We start from the raw sequence: 14,214 nt of genomic DNA, 5'->3' as shown, positions 1-14,214 counted from the left end.
TACAGAAGCAGGACTTTCCATTCAGATCAAAAATACAGAATTTAAATAATGATTGAAAGAAAGGTAGAGGAGAAAGGGAAGTTTCTGATCATCAGAACAGCAAGGTTTTATATGTTTGTGTTTTCGGTCTGCATATCATCACAACACGCAAAATGGGTGGCAGAATCTACAACCAGAAAAGAAGCAGTCTTCAAATATGATATGGGTTGGCCAAAGAGAGGATGTGGCCGGACGGATTTAAAAGCTCATATTTGTTCTCCTTTAAAAAGTTAAAAACCTTGTCGGGGGAACCATCCCGGAATACAACCTTCAGCGTATAAGTTATGCACTGTATTGCTCGTCATTAAGTTCTTTCACTTGCACAGACTTGATATGGTCAATGGTCCAAGGTTGGTCGGCTGACTAGTGCTTGTTCATCCCTTCAACCGATATGGCTATCCGGGACAGATGCAAGTTTGTTCATGTTTTCTTGCTCAGTTCACACGGTAATATTAGCATGGACCAACCACATTTTATGTTCAAGTAATTTGTTTTTGTTAAGGCAGAGATGTTCTATGTTGTTTTAAACGACAAAATATATTATTGGCAGAGATCTGATCCATAATGGCATTTTCGCGATTTTTCTTTTTTTAAATAGGTAGGGTGCACACAACGCTTAGATTTTTTTTTGTGTAAATAAAAACTTTGGACCACGACTAATAAAATGGAAGTTTTAACAAGAAGGGCAAAGCCCATACGACTCACATGCTTTACACATTTTTCCTACCAAAATACATGTGACCTTGACCCAAGGTCAAGGTCATCCAAGGTCATGCAACACAAAGCTGTTAATTCAAGACATAGGAAGTACAATGGTGCTTATTGGCTCTTTCTACCATGAGATATGGTCACTTTTAGTGGTTCACTACCTTATTTTGGTCACATTTCATAAGGGTCAAAGTGACCTTGACCTTGATCATATGTGACCAAATGTGTCTCATGATGAAAGCATAACATGTGCCCCACATAATTTTTAAGTTTGAAACAGTTATCTTCCATAGTTCAGGGTCAAGTCACTTCAAAATATGTATACAATCCAACTTTGAAGAGCTCCTGTGACCTTGACCTTGAAGCAAGGTAAACCAAACTGGTATCAAAAGATGGGGCTTACTTTGCCCTATATATCATATAGGGCGGGGATATAGCTCAGTTGGTAGCGCGCTGGATTTGTATTCAGTTGGCCGCTGTCAGCGTGAGTTCGATCCCAGGTTCGGCGGAAATTTATTTCACAGAGTCAACTTTGTGTGCAGACTCTCTTCGGTGTCCGAACCTCCCCCCGTGTACACTGCATTGGGTGTGCACGTTAAAGATCCCACGATTGACAAAAGGGTCTTTCCTGGCAAAATTGCTTAGGCACAGTTAATAATTGTCTACCTATACCCGTGTGACTTGGAATAATAGGCCGTGAAAGGTAAATATGCGCCGAAATGGCTGCAATCTACTGGCCGTATAAAATTTCATCTCACACGGCATCACTGCAGAGCGCCTAGAACTGTACCCACGGAATATGCGCGATATAAGACTCATTGATTGATTGATTGATTGATTGATATAGGTGAGGTATTCAATCTCAAAAACTTCAGAGAAAATGGGAAAAATGTGAAAAATAGCTGTTTTTAGGCAACATTTATGGCCCCTGCGACCTTGACCTTGAAGCAAGGTCAAGATGCTATGTATGTTTTTTGGGGCCTTGTCATCATACACCATCTTGCCAAATTTGGTACTGATAGACTGAATAGTGTCCAAGAAATATCCAACGTTAAAGTTTTCCGGACGGACGGACGGACGTCCGGACGTCCGGACGGACGGACGGACGGACGGACGACTCGGGTGAGTACATAGACTCACTTTTGCTTCGCATGTGAGTCAAAAAATGGTGTTGAGAAATATACGATGAAACATACGATTTGGTATTGTTCATGAAAAAAGGCAACGCACTTTTAAACAAAAATCAATGATGTGGTTGGTTGTTTATGGTGTCTTCAGCAGATATTGCTATCCCAGGCCGGTGCAAGTTCATTTCCATTCCCAGTTCACATAGTAAGCTACATGCTTAAAATTATTTACATTCAGGTCTATCACTGTACAAAATAAAAAGAAAAAAAAGAAAAAAAAAGTTCTAAAAGGACTTCAAATCTTGTACAAAAAATCATTTTGATTTCATCTTTTATTGTTGTTTGCTCGTTTTTATAAACTAGCTGTGCTGGAAGGTGAAAGTTGTAGCTTTTTAAGTCAACTAAATTAGGTGTGCAATGTAAATGCAAAATTAATTGGCCCATAGAAAACAGTTTATTTCTGTGGTCGTGTTCAAGTACAAGTGATTTATTCTCTAAAATATTAAAAGTCATGATTTAACTTCAAATTTAGGCAGACCTCACCAGAAATCACACATTCAGGAAAGAGTAAATTCTTTTGTTTTAAACATATATATTATATACATATTTATCACAGTTTTAGCATGTATATTAATTTTGATAATGTTTTTGATTATTAGTACAGTATTTACAAGTGGTGTAATGAAATTGACCCCCAAAATCATGATCTTATACAATGTACTTGCAATTCTTTTTTAATTATGTGTGTGTGTACGTGTGTGTGTGTGTGTGTGTGTGTGTGTGTGTGTGTGTGTGTGTTTGACAGGCACTGGAAAAACTACACTCATTGCCAAACTATGCCACATTCTTCGCTCATCTGGGCGAAAAGTTGCAGTGACAGCAACAACTGGCATCGCTTGCCAGAGCCTACCAGTGGAAGCCATGACTCTCCACCGTTGGTCAGGAATTGCAGATGGCTGACACTGTGAGGGAGACGGCGCACACTTTTCTCACCGATGAACGGTACATCGCCACACGAGCAAGAATTTAAACGGCTGATGTACTGTTCATCGATGAAATTTTCCTCTTAAGCTCGAGGATGTTTGCACAAGCAGAAGAAGTTTGCAGGATTGTCTGTGGTGGCGAAAACTACTTTGGTGGTCTGCAAGTCGTGTGTGTTGGGGATTTTTACCAGCTGCCCCCAGTGCCTGACCCACTTTTTGATGATATGGGGATTTCTGTTTCAAGTCAGAAAGGTTCAAGTCATCTATAACGCACAAAATCGTTTTTTTGTGTGGTTTAAACAGTATTTTATTCGTAAACAGACACATGATAATATAACAACATCATTAAGAAGGAGCACAACAAGTTTAAAACTTATGATGAGTGCTCACATAAACATGCCTGAAATTTCATGGCGGATTATGATCAATGCGACACATTTTTGAAAAAAAGAGAAGAAAAAGAAAAAAGGAGAAAAACAACAAGGAAAACTTAGTTTGAATTATCGAAACAACAGTTCTACAACAACGGGAGGAGGCTCTTGTTGAGGCAGTACATGAAAGTAAGTCAGGGAAAGCTGTCTCTCCACGTAGCTGATTTGATTTATGAGCTGTCAAGAGAGTTACCTGAGCCTGAGACAGCAACCAAACTGTTCTCTACACATTTCTAGGTGGAAAGGTACAGTGAATGCATGATTTAACCGAACATTGAAAACCCCACGGACATGTACAGTGAGAAGACTCGAGATAACCGGATGTTTTACATTACGTCAATATGACAGGATTCATAGCACGTCACGTATCATGCTTGCTTACATATAATTATTCTATGTTCGAAAGTCTGACTTCTGTTGGGGATTCGCGTGATGAAGACTGCGGTAAATCTGTAGATGATAAGAGAACAAGGATTGTCTCAGAAGAAAGTCAACGACTGAATGCTTCAGACCGGTAACTTAATTTCAACATTGCACTATACAATGGGCGTCCCATGGGGACAGGAGAGTTTGCTGATTATGTGCTAAACATTGAAAAGACCGTCTGCTAGAGATACAGGGTTCGTACAATTTTTTTGGTTCTAAAATTCAAGGACTTTTTAAGGACTTTCAAGACCTTCTGATGAAAACATCAAGCACCCTCTTACCTTCAAAGCTCGCAATGAAACACTCGCTGCTTATTAAAATTCTCTTTCTGCACGCCGATTTAAATCATTTTATGTACAAAAACTAATGATTTGATTTTTGTCAATGATTCCTCGCCTCGCGTGATATGACAGACTCTGAAGAGGAACACGGCATTTCCAGTGGCACACAGACAATCACAAATCCATGTTGCTGCTCAGCTGACTACGTGTCTTTGTCAGTATTTCAGCAAGTCACACAAGGACTGCATGCTGAGTTAGCATCCCTTCGTGCTTCCCCCCAAGAAGCTCGTCACTACTTTAAAGTAGAACTTGATGCACTGACAACACAACTTCAACAACAGGACGAGAAAAAAATGAAACAACCCGCAAAAAGACCTCTAACTTCCTCTACCCGAAATTCTAAAGTCAAGGCTTCTGTGACTGCTTCAAACGAGCAGCCTCGAACCCCCTCTCCCGTCTCATCGGAACATCTTCAGTCCCCTAGTTGCTCTACTAACCCGGCGAACGAGAGTACGGCTGCGATTTCGATGTCTACATGTGATCAACAACAACCTGACGGTGAGTGGCCTGAGCTGTCATTAATAGAGTCTGACACTTCCACCCTCATCATTGGTGACTCAGTTGTGTCAGGGCCTCCATCAGGCAAAGATGCACATTGACAATGAGAAATCACAAGTGTTGTCTCTTTCGGGCCTTGACAAAGCACAACAAAGCTAGGATTCCATTCTCACGGCTGCGGTGCGGCTCCGGCTCCGGCGACGGCAACGGCATCCGGCTCTGGCGAGAAAAACGCATCGTCGTGAACCGTATATAACGGCGACGTCGTCCGGATATGTTCTCTTCCCGCCAATGCCGCCATGGCTCCACATTGGTCTCGTCTCATGCAAACTGTCATTTATAATGAAGAACAATTTATGTTAATATTATTAGCGTACCGCCAAATGAAAAAAACGCCAAAAGAGACGACATCGCTGGTGGGTGCATGCCATTTTGGAGAAAAGACGGCAGTATGGAACCTATCACCATCTTGTTCAAGAACTGCAACTCGATGGCGAAAGGTTTCAGCAGTATTTTCGTCTCTTTGTGCTCGGAAAGGCTCTGAGAAAAACGCGGGAAAAGAGACACGCCCACAAAATACCAGACGGCGTCCGGCGACGGCAGTCCAGAAAGCTACATGGAGCTTTCTTGAAAAAACGCACGCACGCCGGGCCGTCGCCGTCGCCGTCGCCGCACCGCACCCGTGTGAATGGGGTCATCCCTTCTTTCATCAATGTTTTTCAAATTGCCGTCGCCGCTGCCGTCGCCGGAGCCGCACCGCAGCCGTAAGAATGGAATCCTAGCTTTATTCAGCTCCTAAAAGGACCAAGCCACACACCCCGACGTCACCACAGTTGTCCTGCGCGTTGGTATCAACGACTGCAAGCGAGGTTGCGTCCTTGAAAAAGGAGCGTGGCGCTCAATCATTGCGCACACTCGGCGCTGTTTTCCGGGAGAAAGATTAATCATGTCTTCTGTATTGCCCCACCGAGATAGACATGAACATATTACTACATGTATACATGAGTCAAACCACAACTTAATGCAGCTATGTCACCAACAGAGCATTGATCTCGTTAACAATGACGTCAGCTTCTTCACTGTACGAGGGGACATACATTTTTTTCACTTCTACAGACTTGATATGGACGTGGTCAATGATCCAAGGTTGGTCGGTTGACTATTGTTGGTACACCCCTTCAACCAGTATGGCTATCCGGGACAGATGCACCATTGTTGGTACACCCCTTCAACCAGTATGGCTATCCGGGACAGATGCACCATTGTTGGTACACCCCTTCAACCAGTATGGCTATCCGGGACAGATGCACCATTGTCTGTACACCCCTTCAACCAGTATGGCTATCCGGGACAGATGCACCATTGTCTGTACACCCCTTCAACCAGTATGGCTATCCGGGACAGATGCACCATTGTCTGTACACCCCTTCAACCAGTATGGCTATCCGGGACAGATGCACCATTGTTGGTACACCCCTTCAACCAGTATGGCTATCCGGGACAGATGCACCATTGTTGGTACACCCCTTCAACCAGTATGGCTATCCGGGACAGATGCACCATTGTCTGTACACCCCTTCAACCAGTATGGCTATCCGGGACAGATGCACCATTGTCTGTACACCCCTTCAACCAGTATGGCTATCCGGGACAGATGCACCATTGTCTGTACACCCCTTCAACCAGTATGGCTATCCGGGACAGATGCACCATTGTCTGTACACCCCTTCAACCAGTATGGCTATCCGGGACAGATGCACCATTGTCTGTACACCCCTTCAACCAGTATGGCTATCCGGGACAGATGCACCATTGTCTGTACACCCCTTCAACCAGTATGGCTATCCGGGACAGATGCACCATTGTTGGTACACCCCTTCAACCAGTATGGCTATCCGGGACAGATGCACCATTGTCTGTACACCCCTTCAACCAGTATGGCTATCCGGGACAGATGCACCATTGTCTGTACACCCCTTCAACCAGTATGGCTATCCGGGACAGATGCACCATTGTTGGTACACCCCTTCAACCAGTATGGCTATCCGGGACAGATGCACCATTGTCTGTACACCCCTTCAACCAGTATGGCTATCCGGGACAGATGCACCATTGTCTGTACACCCCTTCAACCAGTATGGCTATCCGGGACAGATGCACCATTGTTTCCTTTCTCAGTTCACACGGCGGAAAACATCGGCGCGAGTTGTACTTTTGCTTCATCGAAGCTGCTGGTTCCTCGCATGGAATGGTGTGGCCACCGAGCCCGTTCTTGACAAACTTCTCGAAGTTGGTGAGTGGTTATTTCGAGTTTGTTGCTTGAAGTGAAAGCTTAATCATTTTTGTTTGTGTGTGAGCCTCGTGCGTTCGGGAAGGGGGAGCAGAAAGTGATGTAGAAAGCTTGAAACGGAGCGAGTCAGCAGTGCCGAGCACCCCGCGTTATATTTCTTGTAGTGAATAGTGAAGTGAATAGTAGTAGTAAGGGTAAGGATGCAGCAGTGAATAATAAGCATGCAGGAGTAAATAATGATCGACCTGCGGTTGGATACAAGCTCCTGTGGCTGGAATATACCTGAAGGAGCCTTGCTTCTCACATTGCCAGCAATATGTTGCCTGCTCCAGAGTTGGTACATCCAACAATCTTCACGTGTTCAACCCGGGAGGCAAAACAAACAACATTGTCTACCCATCGGCTCTGCAGTAGGGACTATGCCAGCACTACGTTAACACAAAACTGTGGCAAAAATCTCTCCTCGAAAAAGCGTTCTGAAAAATAATAGGGTTCTATGTCCACATAAAACAACTTTTCCCTCCATTCATATTCGTTCAGAAACACATGCCTTCAAATTGGATTTTGCAGAATTATAAATTGGTATAAACTGCATTTTGCTCTTCAATATGTTGCGTTGCTGAAATCGGATTTGACTGTTTTTCTACCAAGTTGACTTTAGATTTCATTAGAGATTATAATGTTTTTGAATTGTGTATTGTTAGCCGATTCTTAGTTTAGTTTTGAATCGGCTAATGTATGTATGTCACCACGGAGAGCACAAAAACGTAGGTGCACGCGATGAAAGCGGCACAGAGAATGCTGTGTGGACTTAGGGGACCAAAAGCAAGCCTGAGAGGCAGTGAAGATGGAGCTGAAACTGAAACTGAAACTGAACTTTATTACCAAAGGATAGAGGTTTTAGGCAAAGATGGAGCTGGGTGCCACATCGGACAGAGAATTGGCAAAACTTCTCTTCGAAAGGTACGTCGGGGGTATGTTCAAAGTAATTTTGGCGAAGCTTGCCTTTACTTGAAGAACTACACATTTCTGCTCTAGCGCAAAAAGAGCTGAATGTAAGGTTTTATTTGAAGAAAAAAACCATGTTGAGACGATAGAAATGTTAATGACCACTAATCGTTTGGGATTTTTTGTTGGAGTATGTGTTTGATTTGTTTCCATCAAAGAGATTTGGGGGAAAATCCACCTTATATATATATGTGTCATGAAAGACTCGGAAGTTTGTTCAAGCAACAACATTTTTTAAATTAGCCCTAGGAAAAGCAAAGGAAGAGGGCTTTGACGACCTCAAACATTACCCTCAACCCAGTTCAACTTCAGCAAAAAGTGTGATTCGACATTCACCTCAAGTTCGCAGGATAGGGAAGAGAGAATGTTCAGCTCCGAGCCTCTCACTTTGCATGTAAAAAGACATCGTGGACATTACCCTTGCGAAACGAGGCAAAAACGACCCGGGTGATTTTTCGGACAACAATCATAACCATAAGCCGAGATTGTACGCTCCGTCGGGCTTCAATGAGGCGTTGGTTGAGCATCACACGACCGGGATAACCTCGAAGTTTCAAATGGAAGCCTTTTAATGTGTAATTGGGCACACAAAGTGAATACTTTTGTTCCCACCTAAATGTCCTGGCAGCTTGTTTTGCTATTTTCTGTTCATCATACAATTTTCTTTAACACTACTTTCATTGTTTGTTTGTAGGTTTATAAGGATCCACTAATACAGCAACGTGCTTCATGAAGTTTAACAAGCAGTTTATCCAGAATAAAGAAGACCTCGGGCCACTTCAGGCCCTTACCTAGTATCACCTGCTTGATAAGAACAACACCATCTCCATGCTGCATACAGGGTAAGGTAAAACTATGATTTACGAAATGTTGCCCACAGCTGTGAACATTCGCCATGATCAGGATAAAAAAAAAAGTCTCGTGTGCTCATTGTTGCACTAAAAAATTAAGAAGTGTAAGAAATGTTTTCCATGTCGTTGACAATATGCTTTTATATTTATACATAAAAGAAATTTAACAGTATCCTGTGGTACTACTTTATCAAATTGACAGGTCAACCTATATGTGACATGCAGTACTTCCCTCAAACAAGAATACGTATACATCAATTTAGTTAAACATCCATGCTAATTCAAGAAGCAATATCATACAGAATAACATTTTCTGCAGGTTTATGACAGACTGCAACCTCTTGGGGTGTGCATGTCCCACCAAGCTACTCAGCAAACTGTGAGCAAGAACTGTGAACCACATCCAGGCAGAGCTTGTGTCCCACTTGAAAGACGGCCGCAGATTTCGCCTGGTTAATGACAATGTGGACTTCAGGGTTGATGTCAGTCACCAACGCTTGTCCACCACCAAAGATGTCAAGCATGCAACAGAGCACTGGTTTGCCTCTGCTGCAATTGTTCAAGAGGTGGATTTTGACCACCTAAATGATGTCAAACCCAGAGAAGACCTCATCAGTCTTCCTACAACATCCTGCTTTCCACAGAATGATGACTGAGATGGCATCAAGAAAGAGTTTGTGGTCCTCAATGAAAACTCTTGTGGAACATTTACCAGCATTTAAGGCATTTCACAAATGCCTGTTCGATACAACACGCATGCCCGCCGTACCCAACCTTGATAAGAAACAGGTAGTAGTCCCACTTGCAGTCCTGCCTAAAAATGAGCAGAAATACTCAGAGGTAGTTGATGTTCTCGACTACTACGAGTCATTTTTGGAAGAGCTGCATGCAGAGGCTGGCCTACCCCAACAACATTCCACAAAAGTGCATATTGGTGGCGATCAACTGACAGAAAGATTTTCCGGGGCCAAGAGACTGAGATGCACTGCCGAAACTCCAGCAAAGCGGTTTGAAGACCTGCACCCCATTACGTTTGAACTCTTTCATTTGCAGATGAAGCTACTGTCAACATTCCACAAGATTCTCTACAAGAAAAGCTTCGACCCTTGGAGCAGAAAAGATGGGTTTTTTAATTTTATTTTTATACACCAGTTAACAGTTCCGCGGCCATTTTAGATCTTGCACATGCGCACTTCTTTTATCGCGAGCAGATTTTACCTATTTCCTTTTCCGATTGATGCGCAGATGGTTTTCCGGGATGTTTATGTCTTTTTCCTTTTCCGGTTGATTTCACCGCATGCGCAGATCGTGTTATTCGCCCCGCCTTTTTCGGTTGGTAACCAACGTCAACAACGAAAGCGCGATGTGCGACTTGAATTCCATTTCGCTTCAGAAAGTCCAACTTTGGAGCCTCCAAGCCCTGAAATTGTTTCTGAGTATACGGAAGAAGAGTGTGAAAGGTTCATTCGATGAACTTGTGGCAAGGTATGCTGTTATTTTTATCATAGTGTGTGTTTGGATGTATGGAGACCAGTACGTGTATTGCGCGGTAGATATTTTTTGGGGGGATAGATAGGCTCAGTGCACTAGAAGGTGAATATTGTGTAGCCTACTATAATAATTGTGTGACATTTATTTTGATTTGGTCACAATCATTTTTCTTTTATGCAAGTTGCAACTGGTGGGACTAGTACTTGGAGTGTTAGTGTATGACTGACAGAGCTTGACAGTTTGATTCAGTTGTGGTCTGACAGGGATTTAGTGATATTTTTCTGCATCCAGTGATGATACAGTTTGGTCGTGGATTTTGAGTTGATTTGCCACAGTTGACTGTATTTTTATATTGTGTTAAACTATATATATTTTTCCAATTTTCTTTTTATTTTCTTGTGTGTTCTAAAGCAGTGCGAATTTTTTAAGGGTTAGAGTTTTTGTATTTTAACAGAGTTTTTGCTGCACAAGAAGAAGATGTTCCTGTAGACCAGGATGCCGTGTGTGCGGAGCGAGTATTACTCACCGAGTATAAACAAAAGATGCTCCAAGATGGAGAGGTGTATCCTGACCCCTTCTCCATCACCAATGGATGGCAAGGAGAGCAAGAGAGACGCTACATGTGGCCAAGCATCTTCATAACCGACATCAGCGACTATCTGAAGCGAACAGCAGTTGACGATGTCAGCCTTGTACGGCGACTTTTGAACGAATACAAGGAAGGAAAAGCATTCAGGTTAGAGTCTTTCCCTCTTTTGTTTTAGGTGTGCAGTTTTAGATGTTAAATCACTTGTACCGCGCCATACGTGTGCATGATTACTCTGCAGGATGGACCTTGATGTGATTTATTGGTTTTCTTCTTCTTGTCGATCGTCTTTACACTTGGAGTGCAGCTAATTTTGTTAATTTAATTTACGATTTTATCATAAATTAATTTATGTTCTAAATATTTTTTGGAGAAAGACCAGAGCACAGCTTATTGAAACAGACACTCCGAAGCCACTCGCATTACACAATTTAAATGCACGTGCATTTTTGCTAATGTGTAAGGCACATTTCTTTGTGAAAAACAATGTCGAGCTTGTATCACCACCTAAGATCTGGCCATGCGTACACGTGTGTTAAGTCATCTATCCGCTTGTTCTTTGAACAAAAATGAAATGGCCAGGTGCTCTTAGCACCTAATAATAAAATAAGTTTTTTGAAACGCCACTGGTAATTGCTTTCACAATATTTATTCTTCAAACATTGCATCAGCAATACTATGCATATGGCAGGTACCATTTATTTCAGTATCTTTACTCAATTTTAAGTTGTTAATTTGTAGATGAATAATTATGATGATTATGTGAATTGACTTGCATGAATCTTTCTCAGTTTCTGTTCAGGTAAACACGCCAGTAAATACAGCACCCTATACTCACGTGACATGTAAAATTAACTTCAGACTGACTGTTTCTCCGCCAAATTCAAGCGGTACAATTGTCTTGAGGGAGAAAAATCATCGCAAGATTTTGCAACTAAAGCAGATTTGTGATGTAATTTGATCGATTTTATCCCAAATTTGATTTATCAGAAAACGCACTGAGTGGTTATCCGTCCCTTGAAGAAAAACAGAAATATTTTCCGTTTAAGCTAATTTCAGTCAAAATACCATTTATCATCAATAACAAGGGGGAGGGGGGGGGGGAGAACATGGTCCAAAGTTTGATCAGCAGCACTGCTCGGTGCGTTTTTGAATAATTTGGATTTAGGGGAGACAGTCACGACTCGCATACATGTCACGTGAGTATAGGGTGCTGTATATAGTGGCATGTTTCAGGTAATCTGTATGAAAAAGGAGTAAGTGCCAAAGATGTGAATTATATTGCTGATTGCAGCATTTGATGATGACTTTATTTTTTTCAGTGTGAAGAACACAAGAGCCTGTCAATTGCTTTGTGAACTGGCATGTTCTTAATACGTTTTATTATTTTTGCAGAAAACATTCACATTCACTGGACAGTGTTTGGGCATGACTAAGTTGAATTAATGTGGTGCTGTTTACCTGTTATTTCAACAATCATTACTGCATTTTTTAAATTAAATATTTTTTCTGTTCTGTTCAGGTACTACACATGTGAGCGTGTCAGGGAACTTAAATACCATCCCGTGCGCCCGAGCTCCCCCTACTGCTACTTATCAGCAAATGTTTTTGCATCAATGAGGATGAAGACCTCTTACACAGTCTGGGTGATGGTAACATCGAAGAAGGAGGGCAGCAGTGGTGGAGGAGGTGAAATTAAGGAAGCATTCTGCTCGTGTCCAGCTGGTCTTCTAGGTTCATGCAACCACATCGCGGGTGTTCTGTTTCGTGTAGAAGCAGCCGTTAAGATTGGCGCCACTCAGCGCACTGGCACTGAGGTCAGCTGCCAATGGGCTGTTCCAAAGGGTCCTGTCAGTCGCAAACCATAGGCTGTCCAGGACACAGTGCTGGCAAAAGACCGGTACGGCAGGCAGTCCAGGAGGGAACATCAGCGCAGAAGCCAGCAGCTGAAACAAGAGTTTGTGCCTTTTTCAGAGGCACAAGCAGCTGAGCTTCAAGAAGACAAGCTTCGGGCTGACCTGGAGGGACTTCTGGGAAACGTTGTGCCAGAGTGCGTTTTCATGCGCACCAGGAAGAGGCTCCCTCCAGCAGTTCCGAGGCTTGTCTGCCCCACACTGCCAGCAGATCTCATTCAGATTGGCCAGAAATGTTCATCATTACAACATCTGAAAAAGGAACTCTGCATAACACAAGAAGAGGTCGATACTCTTGAAAGATCCACTCGCGAACAATCCGCTTCGGGGATATGGAGACAACAACGTCTTGGACGTATCGCATCCTCCAAATTGTACTCTGTCTACACACGTGCGACAACGCTGTTGAGGCGGGACGTTTTAGAAGAAGACGGAGGAGCGCTGGCGTCGGCAGTGATGAATTTCACCGCCATAAACACGGAGGCCACAAAACATGGCATCGCTCTGGAACCCGCAGCCAAAGAGGTGGTGAAAGAAGTGCTAATAAAAAAGCATGAGGGGTGCCGTTTCCGAGATAGTGGGCTGGTTGTCAGCCAAGAGTTCCCCTACCTAGCGGCCAACCCAGATCTAATTGTAAACTGTGAGTGTTGCCAGCAATTTCTGGTTGAGATTGAATGTCCTTTCAGCATTGCCCATACCAGCCCCTGTGTTGACAATCTACAGTACAATAAACAAGACTCCTGCACTGGAGTTGTTTCCCTGAAGGAAAAACATGGATATTACGGGCAGATACAAGGGCAGCTGGCCATTGCTGGTGGTAGTTTTTGTGAGCTTTTTGTTTTCACGCTGCACGGCCACATGCTTGTCAGATTGGAAGAGTTTGTGGTCCTCATAATGAAAACTCTTGTGGAACATTTACCAGCATTTAAGGCATTTCACAAATGCCTGTTCGATACAACACACATGCCCGCCGTACCTAACCTTGATAAGACACAGGTAGTAGTCCCACTTGCAGTCCTGCCTACAAATGAGCAGAAATACTCAGAGGTAGTTGATGTTCTCGACTACTACGAGTCATTTTTGGAAGAGCTGAATGCAGAGGCTGGCCTACTCCAACAACATTCCACAAAAGTGCATATTGGTGGCGATCAACTGACAAGAGAAAGATTTTCCGGGGCCAAGAGACTGAGATGCACTGATGAAACTCCAGCAAAGCGGTTTGAACACCTGCACCCCATTACTTTTGAACTCTTTCATTTACAGATGAAGCTACTGTCAACCTACAAGGAGAAAAGCTTAATAGAGACAAGACACCCTTGGAGCAAAAAATAAGTTGTTTCAATTTTTTTCAGTGTTTATTGTCTCTTCAGCATTGTAATGTTATTCGAGACCAATGTAAGTTTGTTTCCTTTTTCACTTCACATGGTAACTTCCAAGGAGCAGAAAAGATACGTCTGTGACGCACAAAGGCAGATGGCTAGGACGTCACCATCATTTCAATGATTGCAGTGAGCTGGCTGTC

The 14,214-nt window shown here is 43.0% G+C and overlaps 1 protein-coding gene across 1 annotated transcript; it reads left to right on the top strand.

The window, feature by feature from the left end:
- Positions 1-12,194: 12,194 nt before the first annotated feature.
- Positions 12,195-13,959, top strand: LOC138979127 (uncharacterized). The gene is made up of 4 exons (XM_070351936.1): positions 12,195-12,642; positions 12,754-12,829; positions 13,379-13,570; positions 13,956-13,959. Exons 1-4 carry the CDS (start codon positions 12,225-12,227, stop codon positions 13,957-13,959), a joined length of 690 nt encoding a protein of 229 aa, XP_070208037.1. The 5' UTR covers positions 12,195-12,224.
- The last annotated feature ends 255 nt before the right edge of the window (positions 13,960-14,214 follow it).

This window comes from Littorina saxatilis, linkage group LG10, assembly GCF_037325665.1.
Source record: "Littorina saxatilis isolate snail1 linkage group LG10, US_GU_Lsax_2.0, whole genome shotgun sequence".
NCBI lineage: Eukaryota > Metazoa > Mollusca > Gastropoda > Littorinimorpha > Littorinidae > Littorina > Littorina saxatilis.
The sequence above is the reverse complement of the archived record's forward strand: the minus strand, read 5'-3'. Positions and strand labels throughout refer to the sequence as shown.

Coding starts and splice junctions, on each gene's coding strand:
- LOC138979127 (XM_070351936.1), top strand. CDS start 12,225: ATGTGGTGCTGTTTACCTGTTATTTCAACAATCATTACTGCATTTTTT. Junction 12,643..12,753: donor GGGTCCTGTCAGTCGCAAAC/CATAGGCTGTCC, acceptor TGCCTTTTTCAG/AGGCACAAGCAGCTGAGCTT. Junction 12,830..13,378: donor CTGGGAAACGTTGTGCCAGA/GTGCGTTTTCAT, acceptor ATGTCCTTTCAG/CATTGCCCATACCAGCCCCT.